Source organism: Carlito syrichta, unplaced genomic scaffold, assembly GCF_000164805.1.
Source record: "Carlito syrichta isolate Samal-C Ts95f unplaced genomic scaffold, Tarsius_syrichta-2.0.1 Scaffold315844, whole genome shotgun sequence".
In the NCBI taxonomy this organism is placed as follows: domain Eukaryota; kingdom Metazoa; phylum Chordata; class Mammalia; order Primates; family Tarsiidae; genus Carlito; species Carlito syrichta.
The window spans coordinates 323,864-343,619 of NW_007259940.1; the positions used below are offsets into that span (position 1 = coordinate 323,864).

The window sequence follows — 19,756 nt, forward strand, 5'->3', positions numbered from 1 at the left end:
CCTGGTGCTGCACAAAGGCTTCCTTTCCAGCTTCTTCTTTGTTCTGCAGTTTTTGTCTTCTTTTTTTCCTATTTCTTCTTCTTATAGTTAAAGTTAAATCAATCAAGTTAAAATATAACTGTTAAACTTTGAAGTAAGTTCATTGCACACACTGTGATAAGGTGGATGGCTAGGAGAGAAACAGAAGTTAGATGACCTACTGTTTACACAGTTATGTTTAATGTTCCTATTATGTTTATGGATGCTATCATTTAGCTAACATAATCTTGCAAAGATAAGACACTGGTCTTTTGTGACTTTTCAGCTGAATTAGTATTTCTTGAATATCCTGGTTCAAGGGATTTTTACTCTAAAGCTTTGTTGACGTATAATTCATATGTAATATGTTTACCAATTGGTGTCTAAAATTCAGTTTTCTTTGTATATGCACAGCATTACAACAATCTGTTTAGTCTCTCCTCTCAAAACCCTGTACACTTTAGTTTTTATCTCCTAACCCTTTTTTCTACATCCACCCCACTCTAGGCAAACACTAACCTATTTTCTTTTTTTTTTATCTTTTAATTTTAAATATGTGGGGTACAATTCAGGGTTAGATATACAAATGTTCATTATGCAGGTACCTGTTGATGAGATGTGCCCCCCTCCCCTGGCAATTTCCCACTACTGCCAGTCCCTTTCTTATAGTATTCCAATAGTTGTCCAAGATCCGCTTATGAGTGAGAACAGGTGATACTAGGTTCTTTGTTTCTGTGACAGATTCCTCAGTATCATAGATTCCAAGTCCATCCAAATTTCTGTGAAGTTCATAATTTTATCCTTTTTTATGGATGCATAATATTCCATCATGCATATGTCCCACATTTTTTTATCCAGTCCTCTTTCGATGGGCAGCATGATTGGTTCTATGTTTTTGCTATCATAAATAATGCTGCAATAAACATATGTATGCAGGTATATTTCTTAATTATTATAAATATTTCTTAATTATTATAATTTTAAATATGTGGGGTACAATTCTGGGTTTTTGACAGAATCTCAAGTTTTCAAGGTATAGGATTATTTTCTCAGCAAAAATGGATAATGTAACTTACTCTGTTCCTATTTGGATACCCCTGATTTCTTTCTCTTGTCTGATTGCTCTAGCTAGGATGTTCAATATGTTGTTGAACAGGAGGGATAAGAGTGGGCAGCCTTGTGTTGTTCATTTTTTCAGGGGAAATCCTTCCAATTTTTGTTCTTTTAACAATATGCTGTTCATGGTTTCATCGTAGATGGCCTTTTTATTTTGAGGTATGTTTCTTCTATGCCCTGGTGTTCAGGGTTTTTTATCAAAAAGGAATGTGAAGAAAGATTTTGTCAAAAGTTTTCTGTGTCTAATAATATCATAATGTGATTCTTGTTTTTACATCTGTTGATGTATTGAATTACATTTATGGTCTTGTGGCTGATATATGTGTGTGTTTTCAATTTTGTTGTGACAATGCATGCTGTGTTGATTCTCTGTTTTCCTGAATTTTTGGGAAGTGGGTTTCCCAAAAATTCAAGAAAACAGAGAACCAACACAGCATGCATTGTCATGCTTTTTTCCCCCTTTCTACTGTGTTTAATATCTTTCATACTGTCTCTTGTAGAACTGTTCTGGAGGCAGCATAAACTCTTAGGGATTGAATTTCTGGGAAGAATTTTAATTCTCCATCACTGATGAAGTTTAGTTTAGCTAGATAGGAAATTCTTGGTTGGATTTGCTTGTCTTTGAGAGCTTTAAAAATTGAACTTCAGTCTCTTCTAGCCTATAGTGTTTCTGTAAATATGTCTACTGCTACTCAAATTTGTTTTTTCCAGTAGGTAAACTTTCCCTCTGATTGCCTTTAGGATTTTTCTTTTATACCTACTTAGTGTAAGTGAATTACTATGTGTTTAGGTGTAGGTCTTCTTATTCGATGTCTTGCAAGGGTTCTCTGAATCACTTATGTTTGGATGGTCATGTCTCTGATGAGTGAGGGAAGTTTTCTTGGATGACCTCATGGAATGTTTGCTCCTAGGTGGTCTCTGTCTCTGCTTTAAGAAAGCTGATAAGGCATAAGTTAAGCTTTTTAATATATTTGCACATATCTTTAGATTCTGTTTTGTACTTTAAGCTTCTTTTCTATGATTGTATCAGATTAGATTAGTTCCACATTTTGGTCCTCAAGTTCTGAAATTCTTTCTTCGGTTGGTTAATTCTGCTTTCCATGCTTATCAGTTTGTTATTTATTTCATTCACTGTATTCTTTATGGCTTGCATCTCTGTAATTAATTATTTCATTTTTTCAACTTGCCTAAATTCTTATTTATCTTTTCCAAACATTCCTTGATCTCTGCATTTATGATTTGAGATAAGTCAATCTGGGTGCTTATCATTGTTTGTATTGCAAAGTCTTTATTTTCCAGCACTGTCTTTCTAGGGCTCTCTGGGTTATCAGTGGTTTTTCATGATTTCTCTTCATTTGGGATGAATTTTTCCTTTTTCTTTACTTATGTTGTTCAGTGAGAGGGAAGAGTCTTCACTTATGTTTGCTCAGCCCCCTATTTTTCCTTAGGTGAAGCCTCCAAATTTGTTAGATTTTGAGGCCAGATTGAGGGTGGAGAGACTTGCAACTTTGATATTTGAATAAGGTGTACTGTGGGATGCTAAGATTCAAAAGTTGCCTGCAGATCACAACGGTGACTGACTGGGGTGTGGACCCCCTGGAACCCACTTTTCACCACCTGACAGTATGTCCATGCAATGGGAATATATATATATATCCCCTGGGTACGAAATAACATATGGGATGGAAAATAACTGAGAACGAGAGAAAGAATTAAAAAAAATGAAGAGAAAGAAGTCGAGAAGGAAACTCAAACAAACCAACAGACAAGTGAAAAGTAGAAAAAAAATAAATGCTAAAATTGGTAATGTGAGGACATTTTCACATACAAACGTACCCTTATGTGAAAAAAGAAGAAGAAATAAAACAAGACAAAACACACACACACAAAAACCCAGCAAAATATATATAGAGAAAAAGCTGGGAAAAATAAAAAGAGACATAGTAAAAGAACACCAAATAAAACAAAAATAACCAAAAAAACCAACAAGTTTTGTAATCCTTTATCGCCCTCTTGTGGCAGTGTCTGAAACTTGGGGTTCCTTGTCAGATCCAGGCACCACTACACTAGACTCATGACAGCGGAGAGGGGGCTTTGATTTCTAGCTCGGTCCTGTATCTCACCATGTGGTCTGGGGGTAGCTATGAACCACCCCCCTCCTCCCGCACAAAGATCTGCCTGTGTTTGCTCTCTATGCATGCACCTATCAGTTCGTTCCCATCTGGGTCACAGGCGTCATGAATCGCTGGGGAAGGGAGTTGGATCAGTTCAAAACTCACCCCCAAGCATCTGCTGTGGGCTGAGTTCTTCATCTCTGATTGCAGACTAGTCTCACAATTGTTCCATTGCAGGGGATGAACGATTGGATCTCTCCCACCAGCCTGTCCCTCTGGAGATACTGCCCCCAGGGAATCCTTACTGGGTGGACAGTGATCAACCTTAAAGTGATGCTTGAATTCACCTCTCAGTTTCAGGGAGTAGGTCCGCTGTTCACATGGGCAGGCAAGAGATGTCCATCTCCACCCCAGTACCAGGATATGGCAGCGGGGGGGTGTCTCTGCATCCCCTCCTTAATTGGAACTTGGCAACTCGTTTCTCCAGTGTATTCTTTGTGGTCCCCAATGCCAATGTCCGATTTGGCACCAAAGTCTGTGGTGGCTGGTGGCGCCAGTAGCAGCTGTTTTTCAAATCTGTCTTTCAGGTAGGGTCACAGAGATGGTGCCTGCCTCTGAGTTGTGGGTCATGCTGGGATCTGAATAGCTGTGCATGGGCAGCCTTCTCAGCAGGAGGGTTCAGACCACTTGTTCCCACATTCCCACTCAAGACACTCGCCCACCCACTTGCCCACACACTTGCACACATATTTGTCCTTATGCACACTCATTTATAACATGGAGACTCATACACTCCAACTGACTTCATTGTCATTTTGGAATCTCCTCCAACTATGAGTCTTGATTTTCGAGTCCAGTTTCCTTAAATGGGAAAAGTGAAATACCGTGTCATGTTTATTTGGGGAATAAAGTGACACAGCCTGGATATACCATACAAACAAAGCAGTACTACTCCTCACAATATCAAAAGGAAGAGTGAGAGTTTTTCACCAGTTATCTAATAATTTCTTTGGTATCCTTTAAACAAGAAAATCTGTTCAAATTGAAAAAAAAGCATTCTGAATATTTGCAAAAACAGTATTGATATTGTGAGTGGACTTGATAATGTTCTTATGTTTCTGATAGCATTTGAAACATTGTTAAGCTAATTAATTTTTTGGTGTTACTTGATAATTTGAGTAAAAAATTTCAATAAAATCTACAAGATTTATATTATTATTATTATTTTGTGATGGAGTCTCACTCTGTCGCCCAGACTGGAGTGCAATGGCAGCTCCCGGCCACCGATGCCTCAACCTACTGGGCTTCCATCTCAGCCTTCCAAGTAGCCGGAAATACAGGGGTGCGCTACCACACCTGGCTAATTTTTGATTTATTGTAGAGATGAGGTCTCACCAGGTTGCCCAGGTGGGTCTCAAACCCACGGGTTCAGGCAATCCACTCACCTCAGCCTCCCCAAGTGCTGGGATTACAGGCTCAGCCACCGAGCCTGGCCTATATTATTTTTATTTTTCCTGATTTTTAGGTCTTTGACATTAGATTTGTTAACGTTTAAGTAATTAGTAAATCTGTAATAAACACATTTTAACATAACACAGCAAGTTGTGAAAAGAAGTTTCATCACAGAAGAAAACAAATCCTGCATCATGTAAACTCTTGCTAGAATAAACTGAAGGAGTCTCATATATCAGTTATCCCAACTTCAGAATTTTGATGCAACTAATCCCTTTTCCCCTTCTTTCTTGTTTTAGCAAACTTCCGGAAACAAAACAGGCAACACTTTGTGATGGTGAATATCACAGCAGCCACACAGGCCAGCAGGAATCCAATCACATCCAAAGAGTGGTACTGGAACCAAGTGAGGTCGTGGACTGCAGCCCGAAGGTGTTTAGCTCCTTTGTGGCGCATGACAAACTCAATCCAGAAGACTGCTCTATCTAGGGGCTTTGCTGGTTGATCATGATGAATTCTTGATAATTTCACAGCATTCTCTTTATATCTGAACGATATATAACCATAAAAATACCAAAATTAAAAATAACTCATTGTCTGAGCATATCAAGACTATAATAGGTTTTTGAAAAATTTCACACAAATGATTCAAAGTCAATGTCATAGATTTCCAATATCTTAATTTTGGTCATCTTAGAAAGTTGACTTTTAAGTTGGAATTACCTCATTAACAAATATCTTAAAAAGTGAAAATAGTAGGTCAGGTGAGAAAGTTAATGTCTTTCTAGCAGAGGTAATATTATGATCTATTCTTAGTGCTGTAAGTGAGGTAGTGGAAATGCAATTTGGGAACAGTCATTTTGGTTTTTCTTTAAAGGAATTGTGTAATGACAATTCCAAAGATAATGACAGATTATCTTTGGGCTTATCATCTCATTAAAGATAAAATCCAAATCTTCTTTACACGGTAAAACACTGGCAACTTCTAACCCTTACCCCAGAACACTATCTTCTAGAGACATTATACTTCTATTCTTTAAACCACCAAAAGTGTTCTGACCTTAGCACTTTTATACTTTTTGTCTCTGTCTCCCTCTCTTAGACCATTCTTCCTTACAATAACCTGAGGCTTTCTTTTATCTGTTTCTAAGATGTCCCCTTTAATGTTATCTCCATGAGAGGATTTTCCTGGCACAGTATAGTAGCACTTCTAGGATTTTTCTACTCTTTGGAGCTTATTTTACCATTTCACTCCCCAAAATTTTAAATATGGTGTCTTCTAAACAAAGACTTAGTATGAAATACATAAAATAAGTGTACATATGCTAAGTAATGTAAAAAATTTAAAATAAATTTAAAAATTATTGTGAAGAAACTAATATACTATTACTCAGATTTCAATATATATCACCACTTGTCTACTAGTACACCCATTTTGTAAACCATTTTATTCAGCACACTTATCTTTAATTAAGGAACAAACTGAAAATAATCGCTATAAAAAAATAACTGTTACTATGCAATTATAAATAGATCAATCTAACAAGACAGTTTAACAATTTTAAAAATAAATGCACCTAATAGCTAACTTCATTAAACAAATTCTACTAGTCTTATGAAAAGAGATTCACGGCAAAACAAAAATCGTGGGAGACTTCAACACTCCATTGACAGCAATAAACAGATCATCAAGGAAAAAGTCAGAAAATAAACTTTAAAGTTAAATTGAACCCTAAGCAAATAAACCTAAGTGATATCTACAAAGCATTCTACTCCAAAACTACAGAATATACATTTTTTTCTCATAAAAACATGGAACATTCTCCAAAAAAACATCATATTACAGACCACAATTAAAGTCTCTGTAAGTTAAAAAATTGGAAATTATATCAAACACCTTATATATAAAATATAAATGAACTCCCAGAGTTAACAAAACCAGACAAAAATGTGAAAGTTGAACAATCTGCAACTGAATGAATATTTGGTCAACAATAAAATCAATATAAAAATTAAAACATTCTTTCAAATAAATGACAAAAACAAAACAAGCTATCAAAACTGTCTAGGAAAGAGTCGAAGCTGTCCTCAGTGGAAAAATTTTAGAGTTTTACATCTGCATTAAAAATAGTGAGTGGTCACATATCAACAACCCAATATCACACGTTGAGGAACTAGAAAAAATTTTTAAAAGTGCTAGAAGAAGAAAAGATAAGAAAGACCAATGAGGTGCTAAATAAAACAGAAAGCAAAAAAAAAAAAAAGCTATACAAAGGATAAATTAAAAAAATAAACAAGATGAATAGACCACTAGCTAGATTAATTAAAAAGCGAAGAAAGAAGATTCAAATTAGTTCAATCAGAAATGAAAACAGTAATATTATATCTGATACTATGGAAACACAAAAGATTGTCAGAGGTTATCAATACTGCTATGCAAACAAACTAGATAATATAGAGAAAATGGATACATTCTTGGAAATAGTACTTCCTAATCTTCAATTAAAATAAAATAGATACACTGAAAATATTAATAACCAGTAGTGAGACTGAAATGGAAATTACAAGTCTCCCAGCAAAATAACAACAACAGCAACAACAACAAATGCCCAGGACTTGAATGACTCAGCCAAATTCTGCAGACTTTCAAGGAAGAATTGTTACCAAATTTACTGAAACTATTCTATAAGATGGAAGAGAAGGGACCTCTCCCTAACTAATCCCATGAAGCCAATATCACCCTTATACCAAAGCCAGGAGAATACACACATTAAAAAAGAAAAAAGATGCCAACAGCGAAAACAAAAACAAACAGGAGGCCAAAATCCCCAATGAACATAGAAGCACAAGCACTCAACTAAATAGTAAACAAACATAATTCAACAGCACATGGAAGAAACATAATTCACCATGATTTCAGGAATGCAAAGTGGTCAAAAGTATGCAAATCAAAAAACGCGATTCACCACATTGACAGAATTAAAAACAAAAAAAAATGATCATTTCGTTAGCTGCAGAGAAAGTACTGATAAAATCTAGTATTCCTTTATCATGAAACCTTTAGCAAAAGAGGCACAGAAGGAACATTTCTCAAAATAATAAAAATCATACACAACAAGCCCACAATCAATATTATACTAAATGGAGAAAAGTTTAATGCAATTCCTGCTGGAACTGGAACGAGGCAAGGAGGCTCACTTTTGCCACTCTTGATTAATATAGTACTGAAAGTCTCATCCAGAGCAATCAGATAAGCAAAATAAAAGTTATCCAAATTGGTAGCAGAAATCAAGCTATTTTTGTATGCCAGTAGTATGTGTATATACCTATCAAATCCTAAAGATACATCCAACAGACTCCTGCACTTGATAAATGAATTAAATAAAGTTTCAGAATATAATAGCAACACACACAAATCAGTAACCCTGCTGTACACCAAAAGGATCAAAGCGAGAATCAAATTAAGAACTAACTTCCACTTATAATAGATGCCAAAATGCTAAAATACCTGGGAATGTAATGTATTTAGCCGAGGAAATGAAAGATGTCTACAAGGAGAACTACAAAACTCTGAGAAACAAAATTGTAGAGGACAGAACAAATGAAAAAATATCCCATGCTCATGGAATAGAAGAATCAACACTGTTAAAATGATCATATTACCCAAAGCAATCTACAGATTCAGCACAATCTCTATTGAACTATCAACATCATTTTTCACAGAATAAGAAAATACAATCCTAAAATTTATATGGAACCAAAAGAATCCAGAAAAATCAAAGCAAATCTGAGCAAAAAGAATAAAACTTTACACATCACAATACCACACTTCAAATTATACTATCAGGTTGTAATAACCAAACGGCATGGTACTGGTACAAGAGGAGATACGTGGACTGACGGAACAGAATAGAGTATCCCAGAAATAACCCAAATACCTATAACCAAAATGATCTTTGTAAAGCAAATGAAAATATACACTGGGGGAAAGGACACCCTAACCAACAAGTGATGCTGGGGAAAATGTATAGCTATATGCAGAAAAATAAGACTTGAGTTCTATCTTTCACTGTATAAAAAATTACCCCATGATATATTAAAGACTTAATTGCCAGATATAAATTCGTAAGAATACTATAAGAAAAACTTTTCTGAACTTTGACCTAGGCAAAGAACTTGTGGTTAAATACCCAAAACTGAATGCAACAAAAACAAAAATAAGTAAATGGGATTTAAACTAAACAGCTTTTACACAGCAAAAGAAATAATCAGTAGAGCAAATAGGTAATCTACACAATGGGAAAATATATTTGCAAACTATACATCTGATAAAGAACTTATATCCAGGATCTACAAAAAACTCAAACAAATCAGCATAAAAAAGGAAGTGACCCCACTAAAAAATGGACACAGGACACAAACAGCATCTCCTAAAAAGAGATATACAAATAGCCAACAAACATATGAAAAACTTCTCAACATCACTAATCATTAGAAAGTTGCAATTTAAGACCACCATGATAAATCAACTTTCACCAGTCAGAACAACCATTGCTAAAAAATTAAAAGAAATAAACACATGATTCTGGTGTAGATGCAGGGAAAAGGGAGCACTTAAACACTGTTGGTGGGAGTGTAAATTAGCACAATATCTATGGAAATCAGTATGAAAATTTCTCGAAGAAGTTAAAGTCGATCTACCATCTGATCCAGCAATCCCACTGTGAGGTATCTATCCAAAAGAATGGAGGTTGTTACACAAAAAAGACACCTACACTCAAATGTTAATCACAGTAAAATTCACAGTTGAAAAGAAGCATAATCATCCTAACTGCACATCAACAGAACAATTAAAATTAAAAATGTGAAATAAATACACCACGAAATACTATTCAGTCATTACAAAAATGAATTCATGCCTTTTGCAGCAACTTGGGTGGAGTTGGAGACCTTCATCCTAAGTGAAATAACGAAGTTGCAGAAAACCAAACACCACACATCCCCACTTATATATAGGTGGATCCCAAACTAAGGATCTCCCAAAGCACAGAGTATCATATCATGTTCACTGAAGACTAAGAGGAGGAGGGGGAGAAACATCAAGGGATTAATAATCATGTATTTTGTACAATGTGCACGGGCACAGGTGGTGGGTACTCTTGAACTACAGACATTTTTGCTACCATACGAGTCCATATAACCAAAAACTATTTGTAAAAACTAAAGCTATTGAAATAAAGAGAAAAAATAGGCTATTAAAAAGTAGATGAAACTTACATTCACTGTTGACAAGAGAATCTACCTATAAATACCACCTACTTAAAAAATTGTCATACTCACATAGGGTCATTGATGACTATCTTCAATGCATTAAGCAAATCTGTACTTGACATGGTGTTAAAGTCCACTCTAAGAGCTACTCCTTTGGTCACCATGTGAGCAATGTTATCAGGTTGATCCGCAAACAAAGGGATACCCACCATAGGGATCCCATGGTAAATAGCCTCGTAGATGCCATTTGTTCCACCATGAGTTATAAAAACTCTGGTTTTGGGGTGACCTAGGATTGGATGAATTTTAACTAAATTATCCATTATAAGTCTTACAAATAAAATTAGAAATATACAATATAATACACTGACAGAAGCAGTACTTTTGAGATAACAGATGATTATATTCATGAAATTATATTAAAAGTGATTTCAGAAGCAGAAGCAACGAATGCTATCAAAAGGGAAGTGAAGGCTCCATGAAAGAGGTAGTGTGTGTCACTTCATACTGGAATAATGGATATAAGATTACCAGGTGGAAAAAAACAAAAAGAAACATTTTAGATAAAGAAAATAAAATTTTTTTAAAAAGGAAAAGAAAAACGTTGGCTATGGAAATCATGTTCTCTTAATGATGCAGACACTGAGTCTAACATGTTGGATGTCGAGGGCAGCAGAGTGAGGTGTTAGTGGTGCTGAAACCAGAGGAAGAACAGACTACACTTTATTAAAAAGTGTATCACCACATCATGATAAAGTTTGCAGATTTCTTTCCATAAAAAATACTGAGTCACTGGCGATAAAAGAGAACTGCCACTTTTAGTGGCATTAAATAGTGATAGTAGAGTTAGAGGAAAGGTCAGGTGTAGGTTTGTAGACATAGGGGACAGAGAGACAACCAAGCGGTTGTCGAAAAACTCTCTATGAGAGAAATTTTCACCTGAAATGAACATACTTTGATTCTGATAATAGAGTATATTATTAGTGTATATAATAAAATACCAACTAGCATATTTTATCTTTTTTTCCCTAGTACTGGAAAATAAATGTGAACTAGTTAGGTTTTGTTTTTGTTTTCAAGAACACATGTTCAGTAATCTTGTTTTCTGTTAAACTATCACTCTAACTGGCTGTTACTCATATTCAGTATTTGTTCTGTTGAGTCTTACCGAGAAGGTCATTCTGGGGTATCCAGTTGTACAGTCGAGTATTGGGTCCTAAAGTATGTGGTTTCTTGCCATTAAATCTCCATAGTACCTGTTAGGGTAAAAAAACAAAAAGTCTTTTCATGACTGGAACTCCAACATTATAATGTGTTAGAACCCCCCAAAAGATAAACAGTTATCTAGTTAAACTCCATATATATAAGATGTAGAAATGAGAACAAGAGATGTCAATTAATGAGAACTACTACAAGTCTGAGTTAAGGAGAATATTCACATTTCATGTGCTAACTTTTATAGTCAAATTGTCATATAAGGAAATTATCTCTTTCAAAACAGTAGCTTAGAAAAATGAGATTATCAATAAAATATTAAGCATTTAAGAAATTGTTAAGCAGTCATTATAATACAGTATCAAAGTAGTAGTGACCTATAAATTTATTTTGTGTATGGTGTACTAGTTGTAACATTCCAAAGTTAATGTTAATTTATATCCTCTTGAGTGCTATACAGAGTTTACTTATATCTATTAATCTATCAGTTATTTTATGAGAGTCTGACATTTTTTGATTTACAAGAAATAACTCAACTACTTGTGAGAAATAAATCAATGCCGCAAGGTAGTATGCACTTCTTAGATTACAAATTGTTAAGTGGTACTTTCAAGAAAAATTTCAAAACTGTTGAATGGAATGAAAGTATTAACAAAGTATTGGAAATTATTTCCATGTAGGAAAAAAGAGCCAGTTGGCAATGCATGTTTAACAAGACAGCTGTAGAAAAAGGATAAATGGTATTTTCCTAAATACTACTTACTTGATCATTACTGCTTAGATGATTAAGTACAAAGCATTGCCAGCATTTTAAATATGATTCAGTATAACCCAGTCATTGTCATTCACAGTACCAGAATAAGACACTTATTTTAGAATTCCCAAGCAGTCTTTATAAACAGGACCATAATTTACAAATGTTTGCCTTGTATTTTCTCTGTGTGTAGAGTGGTTTTGAGTTTTCAACAAAAAATTAGCATAGGTTTTTAGAAGAAGACTGTGTTAGGAAATAAAAAAGTAATTTACAAATACACAAAAACAGCAGATGTATTCTATTCAAAAGTAAATTCCTACTATATTTTTTGGAAAGGTGCTTCTGAGACTTTTCTTATGTCTGGTTTCCTTTTGCTTGACTCCTTACAACCTTTTCCTTCTCTATAAGGAGAAAGTGTTCATCTGATGGTTAGAACAGAGTCCTTGTGGTGTCACACTTTATAATGCGCAAAGTCTACAATAAGGGTGGAATTTGATCTCCATACTTTCTATGATATCTTGATGCTTAAGACATTAACAGGGTCCAACAGGCAAGTTTTGCTCATTCTCTAAATCCATTTACCTAGGTGGATACATGAACTGGTGGTTTGTCGGCTCAGGTCATCTCGTCTGAATAGCATCCTAGTCAGCATACCAAATAGACCTACTCCAAAAAGTACAGGAAGTACAGGAAACTAGATTACATGACAAGCCTAAACTGCATAATGGACTTGAGACTTCAATACCCACTTGTTATTATGCTAGTGCAGTTATTCATTAAAGTTTAACTCCTCTGATAATATATGATGTGTGCACGGTGTCCTCAGGAAACCTGTAGGCAAAGGAAGCAAGCAACAGGGCAGAACCTAGTGATTTCTATGGACCTGCCTGTAGTGCCATGGTCATAACCCAAACTTCACCTGCACTTCCTAAGCGTATTTCTTTCTGATAACAATGTTAATGCCAAAGGAATAATAAATCAAAACTCCCTGTACTATTTTAGCATCTTATGTATATATTTTTGATTTTGAACTGGTGTCTAAGATAATTAGAGCTATCCTATAAGTTAACATTTGGCAGAAAATTATTATAACTGGATTCTTTATAAGGAGTTTAACATATGTATTTATTAGCTGTCCACCACTGAGGCACTTTATCTAACCTTTTGTGGGAGCTGGGCAAGGGCTGAAGCAATCACATTGGCCCTTTCTTCTGTGAGGCCACTGACCATTGACCCCAGAGAAAACACAACAACACCATTTTCTCCAGAACTCTGGACAAAGTCTTCCATTTCCTGTGAAGAAATTTTGCACCATCACAAAAAGGTATTCAAGCAGCAAACACTATTGAAAACATTGCTACAATAAAGTAAGACTAGAAAATCAAGTATTATCAAAACTCTTTTGCAGTAATGAATGGGTTTAAGCTGATATAATAAATCAGTTTCTTAGGAAGCAGATGTGTACTAAGAGATACATGGCCTCTATTGTCCATATTTGTGTTAAATGTGTGTGTGCGCCCGTGTATATATGTATGTGATAGAAAAAATGAAAGCGCTATTACACTGTAGTCAAAGAAGATAATGCTAGAAAATATTATACTCAGACTTTTCATTTGTAATTTGTAATCTAACCTCTACTTTTATAGCTTGTAATAGTTATTATATATAAATAGACTAAACAATTTGTATTCAATGCAAATATTGGATTTTATCTCTTGAAGAATATTTCTGTATATATATGCTTTTGTTCCACAAGAAATTGTGATCTTGTTCTATTCCTTATTTTGTACCTCAGTTTTCAACTGAATTGCATTTGGATGACAGTGTAATTAAACATTTTTTGCCAACGTGAATGTGAGAGTAAAAGTTTATAATCATTTGTTAATATATGGTATTTGATACAAATGTATAATAATTTAGAAATATATTTGAATTATTGCAATGTTCATTTCATGAATATATTCCACAGATATTGAATCTTTCCATCTTGATTTATTTTTTCTCTGTCTGTATAGATGCATTTGGATGTGTTATGAAAGCAATGGCTACATGGTCTTTAAAACATGTGATACATTTTTCAGTGTTTTATTCTTTTAAAATATATAGACATCATCTGAAAATTGCATATTTAATGGAAAAAAGGAAAGAAATTTGGGTTAACATTTATTTTATAAAATAAAGAGAGGAGAGATTTTACAATATTGACTTGGATTCAGATTTTCCTTTTGTAAGTTAATAACAACAAACAATGAAAGTAAATATTCCTACTCTGTTATTAGTCATTTTTCCCTGTCTTCTTTCTCTGTCTACTTTGCTTTCACTCCCAATAGTCCTATAGTTTCCTTTAATATGAGGGGGAAGCTTGTTTGAGAATAGGGATCAATTGCATATAATTTTCATTAATCTAACCTCTGCTTTTATAGCTTGTAAAAGTTATTATATATAAACAGACTAAACAATTTGGATTCAACGCAAATATTGGATTTTTATCTCTTGAAGAAAATTTCTGTTTTATGCTGCTGCTAACAAAAAGGTAGACGAGTTCTTAGGAATTTTTTTTTCAATAATGTAGGAAAGATTTCTACTTATGTCATTTTAAAATTATGACATTAAATTAAAATATGTTAGGTTCTTGTGTTCCTTCTGAACGCATATCATCCTATATGCTGATACAATTCTTTTGTAATTAGACCTTATGGGCTGTTTTAGTTAAAAGTGGTGGAAATTATTTAGTTTTTTTTTTTTTTTTGAGTTGGAGTCTCACTCTGTTGCCCAGATTGGAGTGCAGTGGCCGCTCCCGGCCACCGCAGCCTCGACCCGCCGGGCTCCGGCGATCCTTCCGCCTCAGCCTTCCAAGTAGCTGGAATTACAGGCATGTGCTACCACGCCCGCCTGATTTTTTGGTTTATTGTAGAGATGAAGTCTCGCTGCCCAGGCGGGTCTCGAACCCTCGGGCTTAGGCAATCCACTCATCTCAGCCTCTTAAAGGCGTGGGATTACAGGCTGAGCCACCGAACCCGGCACTATTTAGTTTTTATTATATATGCCGTTACATTTTCTCTGTGCTTGTATGTTAGGCAGTTATAACATTGAGACCAAGTTCTCCAAGTTAACTTTAATAAGGTGTACTGTAGACTTGGCCTTAGGTAGAAAACATATTTTCTGATAAGATAAATCATCCCTTTTATGGTCTAGGAAGTAAAACTCTGAGATCAGGGATAAATGGTTTACATACTGCAATGAAAGCAAGTAATCATTGGGTTTGGCTGAAAATATCTTGGGGGCACGCATTTATGTAGCTGAGGAATGTTTTTCTTTTTAAGCTAGAATACTGGGGAAGAACTTCATCACTTACAATAAAATTATAGCATTTCAAGTTGCTAATCTTACTGACAAAATTTAAACATCTACATTTAAACAAGTCCACAGGGTATTTTATCAAGGACTTGCTAGAGAATACAATCTTGAAATGTTGGCAAACCAGTTCCTAGTAAATGAATAATTCTTCTCAAATGGCTGATATGTGTTACTTAGTTGATAACATTACTAAAAAAAGTGATTATGATATTAATAATATTTCTGGGTCACTATGTGTCAGAAACATTTTACCTGTTTCATGTGTGTTAACATTTCTTTCCACACAAAGCATTATGAAGTTGTTGCTATTATGGGAAAAGTAGGTGTAGTTTTCTCTATCAACATTCTACTCCTCTTTCCACCATTTGTTGCCTGAACTTATGCAAAATTTCCTAAACTGTCTACTCTTTCCAATCTTGCCCTTCTACAATTCAATACATCTAACATCTTGATTCTTGGGAGTTTTTTTTTTTTTTTAATCAAGAAAATCTAATCATATGTCTCCATTTCTTGTCTATGCAACACCTTTCCAATGCCTTTAATATATGCCCAAACCTCTTGTAATGATTGACTTCAACTTACCTTTCCAGCATCATCTCCCTCTATATTCAGCCTTTTCCTGCAAACTAAACATGGAGTCTTGGTACACATTCTTATTTCTCTACTTGCTTGTCTTATTGTGTGTTCTTTACTCCCTCATCTTTTTACCTATTCCTACATATTGTTCAGGGATCACTTTATTACCAATGGCTTTGGAATCTGTTCTGGATATAATTTATCATTGTGTTCTTTACTTATAGCACTTTTCAGACTATTTTTTTTGCATGCTTCTATTCTATATTTTTTATAGACTGGAAAATATTGTTTATTTAGATAGTAAATTAGAGAGAGAGAGAAGGAAGATGCACCTCCCCAAGGTAAGAGAGTGGGCCAAAGCTCTATTCTGTCTTTCAAAGTGGAACATAGGGTATGTGGGGTCAGAAACTATGCTTAATTTGTTTTTCTGAAAATCCGATACTGACCAGTGGTTTTTTTTCCAGTTCTTGAGTCTCCTTGGTATCCTTCTTTATGCTATAAGCATCATGAAATTCACTTATTTGTGATGGTGTATAAATATATGAGTTAACAATGGCAAGTCATTTTACTTGACTCCTATATTTCACTGTGAATCAAACACTCTGAGTCATTTCTTCCGAAAATCAAAGCAAAGAGAAGAAAACCAAAAGTATGTTTACCTTTGGCAGGGCTTTGGCAGGCTTACAGTGAAGTCCTCCGACAAAATCAACATTTGGTAAGAATGGGCGAGGAAATTCAAAATCCCAATAGGTTCGAATTAGCCACATTTCAGCTTTTCCCATTGTTTCAGATAATGTAGTAGGTCTTCCTGAAGAAAAAAAAAGTAGCCAAAAGTTAAAAAAAAAAGAAAAGAAAAAGCAAATGGTAGTTGACACAAGAAAGTTGTCACATAGATATACAGGTATTTTCCTGAAAAGATTTGAAATAATGTAGTTAAAGAAATATGCAGATCTATGGTTTGATAGAACAATATATGTATGTTTGTACATAAGCATAATATAATTTTCATGTACTGTTGTTAACCTGAATATATAGGAAAGGCAAAGTGTTAAAAATTTGTAAAGAAATCTTGCCTCTAATTAGTATATTTATAATTAGAAGTAATTAATATGTATGCCACTATTTTGTTAAAGATGCATTTGTTTACTCTCTAAAGCTGCAATAGTTACAAGTATACATTTAATCACCTCTTTGAGCTTCACAATCAATTAATCCGACCATAGCCATTAAAATAGCTTTCTCAGAGGTACTCAGTCTAGTTTCTAGACTGTAATAAACTCATCCTTTGATACTTAGTTCTGCAAGTGAACTGTTAGTTTTTAGAGTATGGTTGAAATCCTTATACTTACCACTGCTTTTGTTTTATGTCAAGATCACATTGATATTAGTTTTAAAAAATAAATATATTTACAAATGATAGCTCAAAAAATTTCAGAAGTTATTGAAATAGAGATTTTTTTTACTACCCTTTAATTTGGATCATATTTTCCTTAATGGAGAGATAGTTTAATAAAATACATATATAAAACTTAGATTTTTTTCACACTTCAACAAGAATTTAGTCCTTAAATAATTTCAAGCCCTTTGTTAAATAATGAAGAAGCATTAGGAACTTCAAATTATTTTAGGTTTTTGTTTCTAGAATAAAGCTACTGTATCTCTTAAATGAGAAGGACTCTTTCTGGCTAACAAGAAAAAATATTTTAAGTTCTAAATGGGGAGACTGAGTTACACAAGGAGAAACAACACAATTGTTATCGTGAAAATTGTGCCAGAAATATGTGCAACTTTTTTTTTTTTTTTTGAGTTGGAGTCTCACTCTGTCGCCCAGACTGGAGTGCAGTGGTCGCTCCTGGCCACCGCAGCCTCGACCTGCTTGGCTCCGGCTATCCTTCCGCCTCAGCCTCCCAAGTAGCAGGAACTACAGGCGTGCGCTACCACGCCCAGCAGATTTTTCATTTTTTTTGTAGAGATGAGGTCTCGCCAAGTTCCCCAGGCAGGTCTCGAATCCGCAGGCTCGGGCAATCCACTCACCTCAGCCTCCCAAAGGCGTGGGATTACAGGCTGAGCCACCGAGCCCAGCTATGGCAACTTTTTAACAGATATGTCTGCTTTCTTCAAGATGTTTCTTGATATGTGTATTGACATTCTTAAAAATAAAAAGCATAGTACAATGGATATTATTGTTTAAAAATCACAAATGCTTCAATTTTCAGATTTATGACTTCCTTGATTGTCCTGTATGAATGATAACCACAAGATTCTAACTACTCCTATGTCAGTTTTCCATACTATTTGTGAGATTGATAGATCATCATATATTTTTATTTCGTCATATCACATAAAGAAATCTCACTCCTCTGACTTTATATTCATATAATTTCACCTTAAAAACACATGGAAGGTTAGGACTTAATAGCCACAAATTTAAAATATGACTTACCTAATATTTCGCTGTAAAACTGATCCCATTTCTTCATATCAAGTATTTGAAAGCAAAAGTCAAAATAAAGCATATATAACATATTTTGTATCCTCTCCGTAAATGTCATTTGATCCCTTAATTCTGACAGGACAACAGGCACATAGGAAGGAGGGAACAGAAATCCTTTACTATACTTCTCAAATATGTAGCCAGGAGAGAAGCGAAAGCTGTACACAAAGGGTATTTTAAGCACTTCAGCCAGCAGCTCTCCACCAAGACCAGCAGGATCAGCAAGAATGACATCAAACTTTGATGTTTGTAGTTTATCCATAAGTTTCTTGTTCAAAACAGCATCTTTACAGAGATTTCTAATTATTTCATAATATTTCCAAAACATTTCTTGTACTTTTGAAAAGTATGACAGAAAGGTATATTTTGGAAGATCATACATCCATGTATCTACCAGTTCCCCTAAAACATTCTCAAAATCATCTTTAGTTAAAGATGTAGGATAAACTTCAAATTTAATAGAGGATGATATACTGGGATCAACAAGGATGGAAGCTGAAGATGTCAATACAGTCACCTCATGACCTCTCTGGACGAGTTCATTCAGGATTGCCTTCATATTCAACCAATGGCTGTATTCTGTGGGCCACACCAGCACCTTTCCACAACCCCCAGACTTGAAGTAACAACTCATCTGTATCAGCAGAAGAACTGAAGTCCATTTTATAGACATCCTGGTGCTGCACAAAGGCTTCCTTTCCAGCTTCTTTGTTCTGCAGTTTTTGTCTTCTTTTTTTTCTCATGTCCTCTTCTTATAGTTAAAGATAAATCAATCAAGTTAAAATATAACTCAAACTTTGAAGTAAGTTCATTGCACACACAGTTTGATAAGGTGGATGGCTAAGAGAGAAACAAAAGTTAGATGACCTACTGTTTACACAGTTATGTTTAATGTTCCTATTATTTTCACAGATGCTATCATTTAGCTAACATAATCTTGCCAAGATAAGACACTGGTCTTATGTGACTTTTCAGCTGAATTAGTATTTCTTGAAAATCCTGGTTCAAGGGATTTTTACTGTAAAGTTTTGTTGACATAATTCATATGTAATATGTTTACCAATTGTTGTCTAAAATTCAGTTTTCTTTGTATATGCACAGAATTGCAACAATCTGTTTAGTCTCTCCTCTCAAAACCCTGTACACTTTAGTTTTTATCTCCTAACCCTTGTTTCTGCATCCACCCCACCCTAGGCAAACACTAACCTATTTTCTTGGTTTAATCTTTAAAAATTTTTTTAAAAAATACGTGGGGTACAATTCAGGGTAAGATATACAAATGTTCATTATGCAGGTACTTGTTGATGAGGTGTGCCCCGCCTTCCCCGGCAATTTCTCACTACTGTCAGTCCCTTTCTTATAGCATTGTGATAATTGTCCAAGATCCAC

At 34.7% G+C, this 19,756-nt stretch overlaps 1 protein-coding gene across 3 annotated transcripts; it reads right to left on the reverse strand.

The window, feature by feature from the left end:
- Positions 1 to 4,882: 4,882 nt before the first annotated feature.
- On the reverse strand, positions 4,883 to 19,040 carry LOC103276020 (UDP-glucuronosyltransferase 2B4-like). Of its 3 annotated transcripts, XM_008073444.2 has the most exons (7): positions 18,728 to 19,040; positions 18,317 to 18,376; positions 16,533 to 16,681; positions 13,102 to 13,233; positions 11,140 to 11,227; positions 10,041 to 10,260; positions 4,883 to 5,247 (listed from the first exon to the last, which is right to left on the reverse strand). In XM_008073444.2, exons 1-7 carry the CDS (start codon positions 19,038 to 19,040, stop codon positions 4,968 to 4,970), a joined length of 1,242 nt encoding a protein of 413 aa, XP_008071635.1. In that variant the 3' UTR covers positions 4,883 to 4,967. The 3 variants fall into 3 exon arrangements, with proteins under 3 accessions (XP_008071635.1, XP_008071634.1, XP_008071633.1); XM_008073443.2 differs by lacking the exon at positions 18,317 to 18,376 and having other exon boundaries at positions 18,578 to 19,040; XM_008073442.2 differs by having other exon boundaries at positions 18,317 to 19,040.
- Between the last annotated feature and the right edge of the window lie 716 nt (positions 19,041 to 19,756).

What these genes read in the sequence shown, in the direction of transcription:
- LOC103276020 (XM_008073442.2), bottom strand. Translation starts at nt 19,040, where the DNA reads ATGTCTATAAAATGGACTTCAGTTCTTCTGCTGATACAGATGAGTTGT. An exon ending in GTTTTACAGCGAAATATTAG is followed by an intron (nt 16,682 to 18,316) that starts GTAAGTCATATT and finishes TTTTTTCTTCAG; the next exon opens with GAAGACCTACTACATTATCT. An exon ending in CTGCCAAAGCCCTGCCAAAG is followed by an intron (nt 13,234 to 16,532) that starts GTAAACATACTT and finishes ATTTCTTCACAG; the next exon opens with GAAATGGAAGACTTTGTCCA.